The following is a 15518-nucleotide window of genomic DNA, read 5'->3' as shown; positions in this document are numbered from 1 at the left end:
AATAAAACCTAACAAACCCTACACTTGTTTTGGAGAGCCATGCTTTCAGAAAAAGCAATTACACCATCTGCTTTATTATATGACTTCTCTGGCCCGGGACGAGTGTGACAGGGGAACATCATGTAAAAAGGAAAGAGCATTTCAGAAGCTTGGCGCAGATGCCCATTACTGTGGAGGAGGCCCATGTCTTGGGCTGCCCAGGGGCCTGCATTCAGGTAGTTGAACCTCTAGGCTGCACTCCAGACAGCCAGATCACCCTGTACCTGATGTCCACCCCATCCTCGATACCTTATTCCACAGGGTCTTTATCAAGAAGACTCACCCTCTTATTTTCTGATAAGCTGAATTACTCTGTGGGTTGGAAATGCTGAGACCAGAACCACTGATAGGCCCTGAAGCCCTGGCTTGGTCTGATGGAGCCCCTGGTTGTGGGACAAACAGTGGAGCAAGTCCATGGGCCGTGACAGAGGCTGAACCAGGCTGGCACAACCAGACTTTCTATGGCCAGGATCGCTGGGCAGAAACCAAATGCCATCAGCATGGTGTTTGAAGGTAAAGAGACAAGCATTTCAATGTCGATTAAAAAAAAAATGTTAGCCAAGTTCTGTTTTGTCCTCATTAATTCGTTTTTTTTTTTTTGAAACGGTTCCTTGCTCTGTCACCTAGGATGGAGTGCGGTGGTGAAATCTCAGCTCACTGCAACCTCCACCTTCCAGGTTCAAGTGATTCTCATGCCTCAGCCTCCCAAGTAGCTGGGATTACAGGCATGCACCACCACACCCGGCTAATTTTTTGTGTTTTTAGTAGAGATGGGGTTTCACCATGTTGGCCAGGCTGCTTTTGAACTCCTGACCTCAGTGGATCCACCACTCTCGGCCTCCCAAAGTGCTGGGATTACAGGCATGCGCCACTGCGCCCGGCCCTCATTAATTCATCTTAACCAGAAGAGAAATAGTCAGTCTCACAAAAAAAGAAAAAAAAAAAAAAAACCAGATGTCGTGTTTTTCTTTCATTAACTCTACAGCGACTTTATCCTTCTTGGTGATTCTATATGAACACACCAAATAAGATCAAAGCCCACCCCACCACGTCAGGGGAACAGAAAAGTTTCCAGCAGGAAGGAAAGAAACTGCTGCTCTTTGCTGAACAAATGTGCTGCAGCTGCTTCTCCCAAGTGCACGGTGTAGACAAATTATAAGAAAAACAGAAGGGGCTGCCAGAGATGAATAAAATTTCGGTTACCTCTTCCATTCGGAAGGAACGGAAAATGTACACATAGTCGCCCGGGCGTCCGACAAACCTGAAACGATGGAGGAGGTTGTTACAGAGAAGATGAGCCCCTGGCCCAGCTCGGGGAGAGACACCCAAGTGGGGACTGTGCAGCGTGTGAGTCCTGCAGGCCGAGCCTCAGGGGTATCTACAGGCGGCTCTCCCTCCCTGGGCGCATCTGCTAAAAGATGACCACAGTGGTTTTCATTGGTCAAAGGTTGGATTCCCAAACCCAGAGAGGGGTCAGAAAAAGGAACTTCTTCAATGAGAGGCCACCAGACTGAGAGGCAGCGGGAAGGGGCCCAGGAGGGGAATAAGGCAAAGACCACCTCGACTGGAAGACCGCAAGCTGCTACGCTAGCTGCCCGGGACTCAGGACGTGCCGCTGGAATGGTGGGGTCCGTGGACAGCTGGCACGGAAGCACTCTGGGGACCTTGGGCAGCTGGGGCAGGTGGTGGCCAAGGGCCACCCTGGGTGGGGATAGACAGCCTCTCAGGCTTCTAGGGGCTGGTGTCGGGCGTGGAGGCTTCCAAGAGCCTGCTCCATCCTGGATGCTTTCAGGGGGCACTGGACCCCTTGGCAGGGCTCTGGGACCCTGGGCCAGGAGGGCGGGCATGGCCCTGGTGAATCACATGATGTGGAGGAGGCAGCCTTTTGGGGGGCTCTGAGATCAGACCAGCCAGCCCCTTGCAGGAGTGGTGGTGGGGGTGGGGGGCATCATTGTGGGTGGGCCACAGGCCCCACCACAGCCTGGGATGGCTCCAGAGGGTCCAGGTGTGGAAGGTTTCACCCCACCAGGAGCTGTGAAGAGGGCTCAAGTGGCCAGCAGCTGCATTTCCACATCCTTGTCCCCACTCTGTGGACTCCTCCCTACGTGGACTCCTCCCTACCTGCCGTGGGAGCACCTGGAGCTGGCTTCTGGGGTTCTCTGCCCGGACTCCCTGCTGCTGGAGCTTCCCACTGCCTGGAGTCCCTGGGGTCCCCTCTGACCGGGATCCTCACTACCTGGGGTCCCCACTGCCCAGGATCCTCATTCCCCAGGGTCCTCACTGCCTGGGGTCCTCACTGCCCAGGGTCCTCACTGCCTAGGGTCCCCACTGCCCAGGGTCCTCACTACCTGATGTCCTCAATGCCCGGGGTCCCCACTGCCCAGGGTCCTCACTACCTGATGTCCTCACTGCCCGGGGTCCCCTCTGCTCGGGATCCTCACTGCCCAGGGCCCTCACTCCTGGGTCCTCACTGCCCGAGGTCCTCTCTGCCCGGAGTCCTCACTGCCCGGGGTCCCCTCTGCCCGGGATCCTCACTGCCCAGGGCCCTCACTCCCCGGTCCTCACTGCCCGGGTTCCTTGCCACCTGGGCTCCCTGCTGCCCAGGGTCCCGCTGCTCTGGAGCCTCAGCAGGGCCCAGGCCTTCTCCCTGACCCTCTTTGGCTGCAGGTGCCACGGTGTCTGCCCTGCCCTGGGCTCCAGGTGCCCCCCACCTGTGGGGAGGGAGAGCCCTCTCCTGGACCTGGGAGAAGCGAGGTGGGGGAAAGGCTGAAGATATCCCTACCGGCCTTTGAAGAACGCCACGTAAAAGATGGGGGTGTAGGAGTTCACAAACTTCAGCAGGAAAGCCTTGAAGATCAGCCTCTCCTCAAAGCTTTTCTCCGTCTTTGGGACCTCTAGAGGGAGGGGTAGGATGATACTGAGGCTGTGGCTGGGATGGCCCCCAACAGCCTGGTCCAGCGTCCGGCTGGCCACTGGCACAGTCACTCAGTCGGCTCTCATAGGCGAGCCATGGCCTGTGCTCAGGATCCCCATTGAGAACCAGGGAGCTGGGGCCCGGAGAAGTTAAGCAACAAACTCGAGGATGCACAGCAAGAGGCAGGTGACTCCAGCTGCCTGAGTCCAGGCCACGGGTACCTGGAACGTGGGCACTCACCGATCTTGGTGAGCCACCGGGCTATGCAGCCGTACACCTCGTCCAGGAGGATGATGACCACTAGGTTGATGATGACCGCGGTGGCTGTGACTGTGACCCGGATGTTGGACCGCACGGAGGGGGAGGAGTTCATGGCCAAGGCGGCGGCCATGGAGATTCTGTAGATGATGACGCCGAGGACGATGGCAAACGTCACCGCAATCTGCAGGGGGGAAAGGGGCACTCTTGATTGGGGGCCCACCCAGGACCTTCCTGGGCCTGCCCCATCTGCTCCCCCAGCCCAGCTGTCCCCCAACCTTCCTGCTCTTCTGCTTCAAAACAAGCACTGACATTTCTTGGGCACCTGCCAAATGCCAGGGGCTTTCTGTGCATTAACCCACCAGAGACAGATGGACGAGGGGCTAGTTTCTGTTCCATGGACGAGGACACTGAGGTTCAGAGAGGTTACATAGACAGGCCAGGTCACCCAGCTCAGGAGCTGAGATTTACCAGGCAGTCTGCCCAAGCCTGCAGTTCATAAGATCTTTGTGCTACCATCTTCCCAGAGCCCAGGCACCATCCCCAAGCACAGCCCAGGACACAGTATGGCCTCCATGCCAGTGGCTGGTCCCAGAGCAGACTGACTGGAGGATGGGGCTTCTCCCCCAACCCATGGTGAGCTCAGGGACATCCTCAGGTGGTGCAGGGCTGAGGTGTGCCTCCCTCACAGCCATCTCCCAGGGACTCCCTGGTAAAGGAGGCAGGTATGGCCTGGGATGGGGCAGGGCTTTGGGTCTGGCTGGAGATGCTTTGGGTTCCCTCTCCCAGCCAGCAGCACCCTTCTAGCTCTCCCACCACAGTGAGCCCCTCCTCTTGCCAAACCTACCGTGCGACCAGAACATTCCATAAAACTTGGGTTGGCGGTTGCCTGAGAAACCATGGTGGGAGCTGGCTACAATGACAAGATTGTTCCACACATCTCTGTCTGTCTGTCTGTCTGTCTGGACTCCCTTGCCCTGCCCTGCCCTGCCCTGCCCAGGGTGTGGATGCCCCATTGTGAGCCCTCATTGAGGACAGATGGACCTGGGCAGGAGAAGCACACCGCAAAGCCAGGCTCCTCACCCAAGCATGAAACCACCCGCAGGACACAGGCTCTGTCTTGTCACCCTGTGTCCCCACATTCCAGGAAATCGCATATTTGCTCCCATGCAAGGGTGCAGAGGGCAGGTCCCCTCCCTGCTAGCATGGTCACGGGTGGCTCCCAGGACAGGCCCAGGAGGCCTGGGGCTGCCCTGTGTGTCTCCCAGTTGCAGCCTGGGGTGGGTCTGTTTGCCCCAGAGGGAGTCTGCAGCTTTCAGAAACCTAGAAAAGCTCTTATTTCACGTTCTGGGCCGTTACCACTGGCTTCTGCAGGCATCTGCCAGTGACACATGGTGACTACACCCTGCCCAGGAAAACACCTGCAGCCCTCACCACACCCTGACGAAGGAGCAGCCCTGCTGCGAGGCGTGGGGACCACTCCCTGGCCAGCTCCGGGGAACGAGGGCTTTCCTTGGAAAACCCCTCGGTCCTGCCAAGAGGCCTCCAGGATGTCTGTCCCCGTGCCAGCATGCGGAGGTGCAGCTGGAGCGCCGGGCCTGTGGGTGACTCAGCGAGGGAGGCCCTCCACCCCAGCGGGCGTGTCCCCTGCCCTGCCACAGGGCAGTCAGGCCCACGACAGGCATGCCCTGCAGCAGGCTCCCTTCCAGTCTCCCTGGTCCATCTCTCCTGCATCCCCAGGACCAGGGGCGTGTGGGGCACATCCTAGGTGCTCAACCAACGTTTGTTCACTGAATGAAACTCCCAAGTTGAAGACAAAGCTGTGTCCTCTTCAACCCTATGAAGCCCTTGTGACAGGGGTTTACCGGGACGTCAAGGCTGGGAAAAGAGCCGGCTACTTCCCTATCCAATATCCTCTGTCTTTCCTCTACCATCCCGCCTTGCTGAGACGGCAGCGTGTGCTCATTCCTGAGCCTCCCTGCAGAGGAGGTGGCCACGTGAAACAGTTCTGACCAATGAGATGCAAGCAGAGGTGTGGCAGGTCTTCTGCGAAAGCACCTTCGGACAGGGGCTGCCACCTTGGCCCATCTCTTCCCTCGCCCTTCCCCTTCTTCCAGCCTGGAGAGTGGAAGTGATGCTGGAGGTGCAGCAGACATGTTGTGACCAAGAGGGGACCTACTCCTAGGACAGGCGAGCAGAAGGTCAGAGAAGCCAGTGACTCTGATGGCATCGTGGGGCCACCAGACCAGCCCTAGACGGCCACCTCCTTCCTGGCCCCGAACTGGCCCTTCTGCGACAATGCTGCTGCTTCTGCAGTGGGAGTGGCTGAACCTCAGGCTAGCCTCTCCTGGGTGAGGGATGGGAAGGCTCCAGTTATCTCCCAACCTCCTAGCCTGGCTCCTGGCCAGAGGGGACACATCCCCTCAACACGAGGCCGGGCGCCCTCCCACCAAGTCGCCGGAGAGCACAACAGCCCCCAGCCCCCACTGAGGGGCTCGCCTTCTCCAGGAAAGGGGGATGAGCAGGCCCCACCACTGAGGCCACCCTCCTCTGGACTTCTTTATGTCGGCCGGGGTCCCTCTTACTGTACCTAAGAGCACGAGGGGACACTAGATCTTCCCGCTGCTTCCATGACTTGGTCAGGGGGGCCCTTGGCCCCTCATTCAACCCAGAGAACAAAGATAGCCCCCCGCCTCTGTCTCTCCAAGTTCCTACAGAACGGCATGGATCTTGGAGCAGACAGTCCGACTGGCACTGGCTTCTGCAGGCATATGCCAGTGACTACATGGTGACCACAGCCACCACCTCTGGCTGGTGCTGGAGGAGAAGGTGCAGCCTTCTGGCTTTAGTTTCTGTATCAGCAGGAGGGCGATGGTACCAGGACTGGCCAGTGGCGAGGACTGAATGAGACACTCTGGTGAGGCCCTCAGTGCACAGCTGCCAACCTGGGCTCGAGTACCAGGACTCGGGGCTAGGTGGCCACAGGAGGCGCTGCCTTCAAGCTGTTGGGCTGGACGAGGGCAGGGTCATTTGTAACATGACCACAGCTGGCTCCGAGCCCTTGGGGGGTGATGGAAACACATCTAGCAGGCGGCCAAGGCCGCATCCATTGGGGGTTGAAATCCCTGGGATTGAAATCCCCTAAAAGCCACAAGATGTTTGCCCACAAGCCACGTCACAGACTTGCGGTCCCCTAAGTAGCACGATCGTGTCCTGTCTGCATGTTATTTATTTAATAGGTTTCTTTTTTAAAATTTTTTAAAATTTGTTTTTACTTAACTTAATGCTGATGCCTGTATCAGAGCTCAAGTCATGTTTTGGTCACAAAATAAACATAAACAGGTGTTTTTGGTTTTGTTTTTTTTTTGAGACAGGGTCTCGCTCTGTCGCCCAGGCTGGAGTACAGTGGTGCGACCACAGCTCACTGCAGCCTCGACTTCTCAGGCTCCAGCAATTCTCCCATGACAGCCTCCCAAATAGCTGGGACCACAGGCGTGCACCACCACGCCAGCTAATTTTTGAATTTTTGGTTTTGCCACGTGGCCCAGGCTGGTCTCAAACTCCTAAGCTCAAGCAATCCTCCTGTCTCGGCCTCCCAAAGTGCTGGGATTAGAGGTGTGAGCCACTGCACCTGGCCCATTTAATGGTTTTCTTAAAAAGTCTTCAGTTTCATCTTAAATGACATCTTTGAATCCCAGGCTTGAATTACTAGATACTTAAATAATTGTATCTCTCAAAATGAAAGCTGTGTATCAGGGACCACAGAAATCATCTCATGTACTGCCTGGCGTGTGAAGCCCCCACTGGGGGTCACTTTGGAACCCTGGTCTCTTCCCATTTTAGGGGTAGTGGTGAGCCTTCCCCACCCACTGCCCTGAGGAGATGGGGCCGGCGCACCCTGGGACCAATGGCACTGCCACGTGAAAGGCTGAATCAGGTCTTGGAGGACACCAATCACATCCTTTTTTTTTTTTTTTTTGAGACAGTCTTGCTCTGTCGCCCAGGCTGGAGTGCAGTAGTGTGATCTTGGCTCACTGCAACCTCCGCCTCCCGGGTTCAAGCAATTATCCTGACTCAGCCTCCTGAGTAGCTGGGATTACAGGCATGCACCACCACACCAGCTAATTTTTGCATTTTTAGTAAGAGACGGGGTTTCACCATATTGGCCAGGCTGGTCTCGAACTCCTGACCTCAAGTGATCTGCCCGCCTCGGCCTCCCAAAGTGCTGGGATTACAGTCGTGAACCACCACGCCCGGCTGACGCCAATCACTTCCTTGTGGTTTCCCCTGACTTCTTCCAGCCTTAACCTTCTGGAACTTACCATGAAGATGATGGAGACCAAGTTGGTGAGGTAGGCTGGGAACCGATCTCTCCAGGTCAGCTTCACTTTGTCAGTCTACAACACAAAACAATGCTGGTCACTGTCTGGAACCATCATGATGAGACATGTCTGTGTGTCAGCGTGGGTGTGTGTGCATGCGTGCGTGGGCCCAGGGACAACTTGAACAACAGAAATACTCAGAAAAACCTTCAAAAATGCCCACAGGTGATGAGCCAGTGCAAACGCATAGGGTTCCAAGACGCATTTGGGGGTTTATCACCTATGTCACAGGGTAACGGGAGTAAGAGCCATTAAACACTAATTCCTCTGTGTACAGGACATTGTAATGCCAGCTGCCTTTCTAAAGACTGTTGGACCCACGTCTGGGAGAAACCTGGACTTGGAGTCCATTTCTTCAGCTAAAAGTCTCACTTCTAGGTCTAGAAGATGGAAGATGCTTTCCTAGTGCCACCCAGACCATAATAGTTATTTTTCCTTTGTGGAGCAAGTTGAAACAAGCAGCTAGCACTACAAGTTAAAACGTCGTCTACGGTGACACATGGCCTGAAGGCTCTCAGAACCCAAGGTTGGCTTGGTCTGGAGAAACCCTAGGTAGAAGCTCATCACCAACCTGGGATGTTTCAAATGGGGGTGGATTTTTCCATGGGAAAATGCATGTATTAGGTCACAGAATGCAGACAGGGGCATGACACCGGAGGCCACTCATTCCAGGGGTGGGTGGCATGCGTGTTAACGAGAAGACCAAGAAACACTTGCAGGCAATTGTGACAAGCACGTTTCACGAGCTCCAAATCAAGCCAGAGCCCCACCCCCACCCCTGCCACTGCAGACCCACCATAGCCATGCAGTGCCATCGCAACACGCCGGGCTCACTGGGTGCCGAAAGAAGACAGAGAAACACGGATGTGAATGTTAAAAAAAAAATACAACAGTTTGTTGAGGAAAAACACAATCGACTTTGATTGCCTGCAAACAGTCAAGACGCGCGTTGCCCGCAAAATAGAAAAGTACCAATTTCACCCCCGCCATGGCTGTCTTAACCCTCTGCTTCCATTTGTTTGTTGACTCCTCTGGAATATGCCGGCGCTTCTGAGGGCAGGTGGGGGGAAAGAGAGCACCGTGCGGTGAAGCGGGCGGCAGCACCGCAGACCTCGGGGCCCAGGGAACCGTCCCCATCTTGGCAGCAGGCTGGCTCTTCCTGGTGCTGGCCGTAAGCTCACTGCCAAGGCTGACTCGGGTTCTGGGCGTTTTAAACAAATAAGAGATGGCAGAGACCCACGTTTGGAAAGAACATCTGTAACAAAGGTGGTGGAGACAGGACAGACTCCAGCACGCACCCTCCACTGGACCGCGTCATGCCCCATCTCACAGATGGTGGCTGGATTCCAGCGGGAGGTAGTGGCCAAAGGCGCAGGTCACCACCAGCATCTTATGACAGCAAGAAGGAAGCCACACCCAGAAGCCCAAGCTCATCCGTCAATTAGGTGGTGGGTCTCTTTCCATAAACGAATTCAGTGCCATAGCTGGAGGGAAATCAAAATCATAGAGCAGCCGCTGGGAGCCAAATGAAACGGAGGAGGAAATAAAGGGTATGGCCCATCAGAAGCAGACAGGGCCTGGGGGTGCCTCTGAGCTCTGCAAAAATAAACTCCCATGCCTCTGTTGCTTTCATGTGATCAGAGAGCCTGGGTTGAAACCAAGCTGCGGGCCACAGAGGCAGAGGGACCCTGTATCCAAGAGGTGGCTTCCTTCCGGCACCCATTGCCCGGATTCGCTGTTGTGGCTTGGTTAGGTCCCTTGCCTTAAATGGACATAGTGTGTGCCATGAAAGCCCTTTTCTGCCCCTTAGGAAGGAATGAAACACCCACCCATGCTCACTCTAAGAGGTGCGACCACACAACTACAGGGTGGGCTGTCTTGGGGGCCACACACTGACTCCTGAGACATCTTCACCCAGGCTTGGGGGCCGGGACGCCGCCCTGAAAACACACTGGATGCTTGCAGGGCCTTAGAGATGGTGGCATCCAGGCCTTTTGCTTTCCCAGGAGGGAATGAGGGGCAGAGGGCCTGAAGGGCCAGAGGGCAGCTGGCACCCGGGTGTGCACATCCAATGTGTTAAGTCAGACAGACAGTCTCTTTATTTTAGGGTGATAACTCCTGCTTTTATAGTTGTATTCTGCACATCTTTGAGTCCTGCTCAGACCCTCAGGGGTGTTTAAAATGACATACTTCTGGCCGGGCGCGGTGGCTCACGCCTGTAATCCAAGCATTTTGGGAGGCCGAGGCGGGTGGATCACCTGAGGTCAGGAGATCGAGACCATCCTGGCTAACAGGGTGAAACCCCGTCTCTACTAAAAATACAAAAAATTAGCCGGGCATGGTGGTGGGCGCCTGTAGTCCCAGCTACTCGGAAGGCTGAGGCAGGAGAATGGCATGAACCCGGGAGGCGGAGCTTATAGTGAGCCAAGATCGCGCCACTGCACTCCAGCCTGGGCTACAAAGTGAGACTCCGTCTCAAAAAAAAAGAAGAAAAAAAAAAGACATACTTCCTTCCTGGCTATAGGAGGACCAAGCTGTACCCCAGATTCTCATTGCATTTGAAGAGCTGGGCCTTGGGAGGAGGCTTTCTAGAGCACCCACTTTACCCTCCAGATGGGATTTTGGCAACTGTAACCCCCGGCCACTTTGAACCTGTGACCACTGTCCCCTGACACACTGATAAGGAAAGACAAACCCAGGGGTTTGTCCTGATCAGTTCCCAAGGCTGAAAGTGCAGATATGACACAAGGTCGGGACCTGTGAGAGCTCCCTCGACTGCCCTCATCCCTCCAAGGGTCAGTGCGGGCATCTCCACCCTCTGTTAGAGGCTGACAAGGCCAGAAGCTCCATGCCTGCTTGTCCCACATCATGTGAAAAACACCATTAAAAACACTTCGCTAGGCACGGTGGCTCACGTCTGTAATCCCAGCACTTTGGGAGGCCAAGGTGGGCAGATCTCTTGGGGTCAGGTGTTTGAGACCAGCCTGGGCAACATAGTGAAACCCCGTCTCTATTAAAATACAAAAAAACTAGCTGGGCACGGTGGTGCACGCCTGTAGTCCCAGGTACCTGGGAGGCTGAGGCATGAGAATTGCTTGAACCCGGGAGGCCAGGGTTGCAGTGAGCTGAGATCACGCCATTGCACTCCATCCTGAGCGACAGAGAGAGAGACTCTGTCTCAAAAAACAAACAAACAAACAAACAAAGCCAGCAAGCACCTCTGTAGGTCTTTGAGAATCCTGGCTGCACATATGACTTAATTTGAATGAGACGTTTGGGGAAAAAGAAAAGCAATTATTATAAAAAGACGATGACCTCAAGAACATTGCAAAACATGTCTCACCCTCATTCTCACAGTCTGAGTGAAACAAGGAACTGACCATTTGCTCAGGGGTGTTGGTTTGACAAAGGCTTCTATTTCATTGCTCTGCATAGAACAGGAGGGGTGTACTGTGGAAAAGCTTTGAAGCTTCAAAGCCACATGGTTCTTGTGGTTGAAATACTTGCTGAAATTTGAGATCACCCTCAGGATACATCAAGATGAGAGATCTAGAAGAGGTTTGATAAACTATAGCCCTTCAGCCAAATCTGGCCCCCTGTCTGTTTTTGCAAATAAAGTTTTATTGGAACACAGTGTGTGGAACACAGGCCCATGTGTTTACCTACTGTCTATGGCTCCTTTTGCTGCTACCATGGCAGAGTTGAGCAGCTGTAACACGAGGTTACACAGCCTACAATATTTGTTCTCTGGTCTGATCCCAGGTCTGCATTGTTGATGAGCACAGTGTTTTATTGCTGGGAAGGTTAACCCGCGTGGCCACCATACCTCTTTGTTTCTGGACTCTTTCTTCAGAGACTTCTCCAAGACTCTGGCTTCGTATTCAGCTCTGGGATGATCCTGTGAATGAAACCGAGTCAAGACAGAGTCCTTGTTAATTGTGAGTCTGAGCTCCTCAGCGCCAGCATACTTGGCAAATCAGTCCATGTATTAGCCTCGCGCACCCTTTGGGTCCAGTTCATAGTTGGCTGCTGAATCTTTCCAGTGCAATCCCCCCGTTTGTGGTCTGGATAGTGACCCAGGATCATCCCGCTTGTGGGGAACCCCAGCCCATTGGGAGGGCCACCGAATCTGGCCTCTTTGTCCTCCTGGAGGTGGAGAAGCCTATACCAGGCTACAGTAAACACCCAGCCATGAACTGGCCCTGCGAACACTCTATGGAGGAGCTGTGGGGGTTGGAAGAGACGCAGTAAGTGTCGGCAAGTGCGGGAAGCCCAGAGGTGCCAGGCCTTGGGGAGCTCAGCGCAGGTCAGCGAAGGGTGCTGGAAGGGAAGAACGGGTTAGGAGAGACCGGAGGTGGGGAGAAAGCAGAGACCCCGCCTGCGTGGAGGAACCGCGGGAACTGCACGGTAGAAAGAGATTAGGTGCAAGAGAAGGTCCCTCTCCCAGGGAGATAGGCCATGGGAAGACAGAGGAGCGACAAAAAATTCCAAACCTTGACAGCCTCCTTCAGGGAACCAGAAAAGTAAAAACAAAAACACAAAGATGTCATTACTCAAGTTGTTATTTTAGAAATACGACCTGTCCACTAAAGACAACTTTCTTTTTTTTTGAGATGGAGTCTTGCTCTATTGCCCAGGCTGGAGTGCAATGGCGCGATCTCGGCTCACTGCAAACTCTACCTCCCGGGTTCAAGTGATTCTTCTGCCTCAGCCTCCCAAGTAGCTGGGACTACAGGTGCTTGCTACCACGCCTGGTTAATTTTTTGTATTTTTAGTACAGACAGGGTTTCATCACCCTGTTAGCCAGGATGGTCTCGATCTCCTGACCTCGTGATCCACCCTCCTCGGCCTCCCAAAGTGCTGGGGTTACAGGCATGAGCCACCGTGCCTGGCCCTAAAGACAACTTTCTTAAGAACTAGGATGAAGGTAAATGGATACAGGTGAGCCGGGATGGGTGGGTGACCCTGAGTTCCATTAAGATTCACTGCTGCTTGAGGGTGACTGTGGGCCGGCTGTGGCCTTTGTAGCTGTGGCCTTTCCCATGGTTTTGGAAATTCCCCAAATTTCCAAATTTCAGTGCTGGACTGAAACATCTCAGACTCAGCTAAGGCACACATGGGCCACATGATAGGACACAAGTGTCCTTCTGCTTCAGTACCAAAGTCTGGGGTTCAGGCTATGTGGAGGGGCGGCCCGCGTCACCTGAGGTTATTACTCCCAAAGGAGGCCCTGACCAGCTGCTGGGGGGTGCGGGTGGTTCACTTTGGGAAATTCATTCAGGCCCCTTGGCACTGTTGTGTGCCCAGCGACTTTGATCGTCACCCCCAAAATCAAGATCCCAAGCCATCGGGTTCAGGAGATCAGGGAGTGGGACCCCAAGGGGTTGAGCAAAGGGGACTGGGCCTCACTGCCAACTTTCCCCAGCCACAGGGACATCACAGAAGGGACATTGGAAATTGACTTCTGAACAAGATGGCGACTGCTTTTTTTTCTATTTGAATCTTTCTAATTGAAACGGCAAAAGAAGAGACCACCCAGAGAGCCCCCACCATGGACAGGGCTGTGGCCTCTGTCCCCGCTCCACCCTGCAGGGCTGTGTGCTGTGGACAAGTTGCATTGATCTCTGTCTGGTCATTTGTGGACAGGATAATGAGACCGGCTGAGGAAGAGGGTGGAGGCTGTTGTCTGGGCGGGTAGAGGTGTCGCCCAGTGGCCACTAGCCGGGCAGCTGTTTATGGGGCACTGACTGTGTGCTGGACCCCATTCTAAGTGCTTTATATCTATTGATCCATTGAGACCCTACAAATGCCATCAAGAGAGGACACTGAGGTACAGAGATGTTAAGCGATTTGCCCAGGGTCACACAGCAAGGCTGGTGCCGAATCTGGATGGAACTCTGGCAGCCTGGCCCCAGAGGCCCGTCTTGTACCCCATGAGCTGCCATGCCTCTCCCAGAAAACTCGAATACCCTTGTCTGTTGACAATATTGTCAGCCCAAAGCTGGCACATTTGGCTGAAGAGTGACCCATGGGTTCAGTCTGAGAGGGAGCAGATTGTGTGAGAAAAGACAATAGAAAAGTTAAATTTTTTTTAAAGAAAAAAGGCCTTTAAAAGAAAAATATCTTTAAAAAGAAATGTCCACATTCCAATAAAAATGCATGAAAAGGTTCTTTTTTTTAAAAGGGAGCATGTGTAGCCTGGGCAACATAGCAAGAACCTGACTCTTACAGAAAAATTAAACAATTCACCAGGCATGGTTGTGTGCGCCTGTAGCCCTAGCTACTTGGGAGGCTGAAATGGGAGGAGGGCTTGAGCCCGGGAGGTCAAGGCTGCAGTGAGCTATGATCATGCCACTGCACCACAGCTTAGGTGACAGAGGGAGACCCTGTCTCCCAAAAAGGGGGGAGCATGTTTTATAACATTAAATAGCGGTCAGCATGGTTGCAACTTACACCGCGTGCATGAGGTCGCCCCTGTTGTGCACCAAGGCTAATTGTGGGGACTGTTGCTCCTTTTCATTCCCACTTACCCTGAAGGGAATTCCTGCTGGACTTGGGATCCCTGGGAGTACGGTTCACCTGGCATCCCAGGGGCCACGTACTATTGAATGTCCCTCTCTCTGGAGCATGAAGATGCCCAACACTGGCTTTCCCTCTATGTTGGTAAAGGATCCGTTCCCTCTTGTCAGCCACGCCTGGTTGCAGGCACAGAGCTGGCTCCCGGGAACGCGGGTTTGGCACCCGGGGAGGCAGATGCTCATGGCCACTTTTGGAGACCCATGGGCAGTGTCCATTCCCTCTCCACCCCCACGGGTGGTGCTGACAGCCCGGGCAGCCCCCAGACGCGATGAGGTCAGTGTGGGGAGCCCTGGCATGTGCCTGGGACCACGCTGGTGGCTGGGGTGTCCATGTGAGGACGGGGATGAAAACACTTCAGCAGACAGTGAGTGGTCACTTTGGCCATGGAGGGTGTTCGGAACGCCAGGGTGTTGAGTGGTGAGGCAGGCAGGGCGTGGGGGGCAGGGGGCAGGGGGCAGCCTTGCCTCAGCTTGGACCAGGAGCGCTTTCTGACCTTGGGCCTCTGTGTAAGTCCCAAGGAGGTCCTGGGGTAGGGGAAACGTGGGGGAAGGGCGTGACGTGCACGGTAGCAAACCCACTGACCTCCTCCTCCTCGAAGCCCGTGAGGTCCCAGCGGTAGTTGAGCCGCATCTGTTTCCGCTTCCAGTGCTCCATGAAGGTGGCAGCTGCGGGCAGGGGCAAAACCAGAGTCTCCGATGACATAAAGGCATTTTTTTTTGAGACGGAGTTTTGCTCTTGCTGCCCAGGCTGTAGTGCAATGGTGTGATCTCCGCCCACTGCAATCTCGCCTCCTGGGTTCAAGCGATTCTCCTGCCTCAGCCTCCTAAGTAGCTGGGATTACAGGCATGTGCCACCACACCCAGCTAATCTTTGTATTTTTAGTAGAGACAGGGTTTCACCATGTTGGCCAGGCTGGTCTCGAGCTCCAGATCTCAGGTGATCCACCTGCCTTGGCCTCCCAAAGTGGGGGACTACAGGCATGAGCCACCGTGCCCAGCCAAGGCATTATTTTCTTTATCAGTGTTTGGTGAGCGAAGGTGATGTACTGGGCTGAGAACTTCATGTGAATTCACGTGTTCAGCCCTCCCGCCAATCCTGTGAGGCAAGAGCTGTCATTCTCTCTTTTTACAGATGAGGAAACTGAGGCATGGGACACTCAAGTCCTGACCGAGGTTACCCAGCTAGTCAGTGAGGGACGGGCAGCATGGTCCCAGAGCCCGTGCCTCAACCATCCTGCCCAATTGCTCTTGGGGACCCCGGTTCGGAGGTCAGGAGGAACAAGGGGTGAGCCCAGGCCACTCACTTACTCGGGCTTCAAACAACCCCAGGGGTCTGCCTGCTGAACC

The 15518-nt window shown here is 54.6% G+C and overlaps 1 protein-coding gene across 1 annotated transcript in view; it reads right to left on the bottom strand.

Annotated features, from left to right (window-relative positions):
• Positions 1-15518, bottom strand: part of ANO1 (anoctamin 1) — a 114166-nt gene that overhangs the window by 25402 nt on the left and 73246 nt on the right. Inside the window, exons 12-19 of the mRNA XM_030811417.1 lie at positions 14755-14837; positions 12087-12098; positions 11420-11491; positions 8566-8643; positions 7534-7608; positions 3194-3395; positions 2822-2933; positions 1243-1300 (exon numbers count right to left, since the gene is read on the bottom strand). Of these exons, the coding sequence (XP_030667277.1) occupies positions 1243-1300; positions 2822-2933; positions 3194-3395; positions 7534-7608; positions 8566-8643; positions 11420-11491; positions 12087-12098; positions 14755-14837 (692 nt within the window). The remainder of the gene's footprint in view (positions 1-1242; positions 1301-2821; positions 2934-3193; positions 3396-7533; positions 7609-8565; positions 8644-11419; positions 11492-12086; positions 12099-14754; positions 14838-15518) is intronic.

The sequence above is a fragment of the Nomascus leucogenys genome, chromosome 4, assembly GCF_006542625.1.
Source record: "Nomascus leucogenys isolate Asia chromosome 4, Asia_NLE_v1, whole genome shotgun sequence".
NCBI lineage: Eukaryota > Metazoa > Chordata > Mammalia > Primates > Hylobatidae > Nomascus > Nomascus leucogenys.
This window is presented reverse-complemented; position numbering and strand designations above follow the sequence as displayed.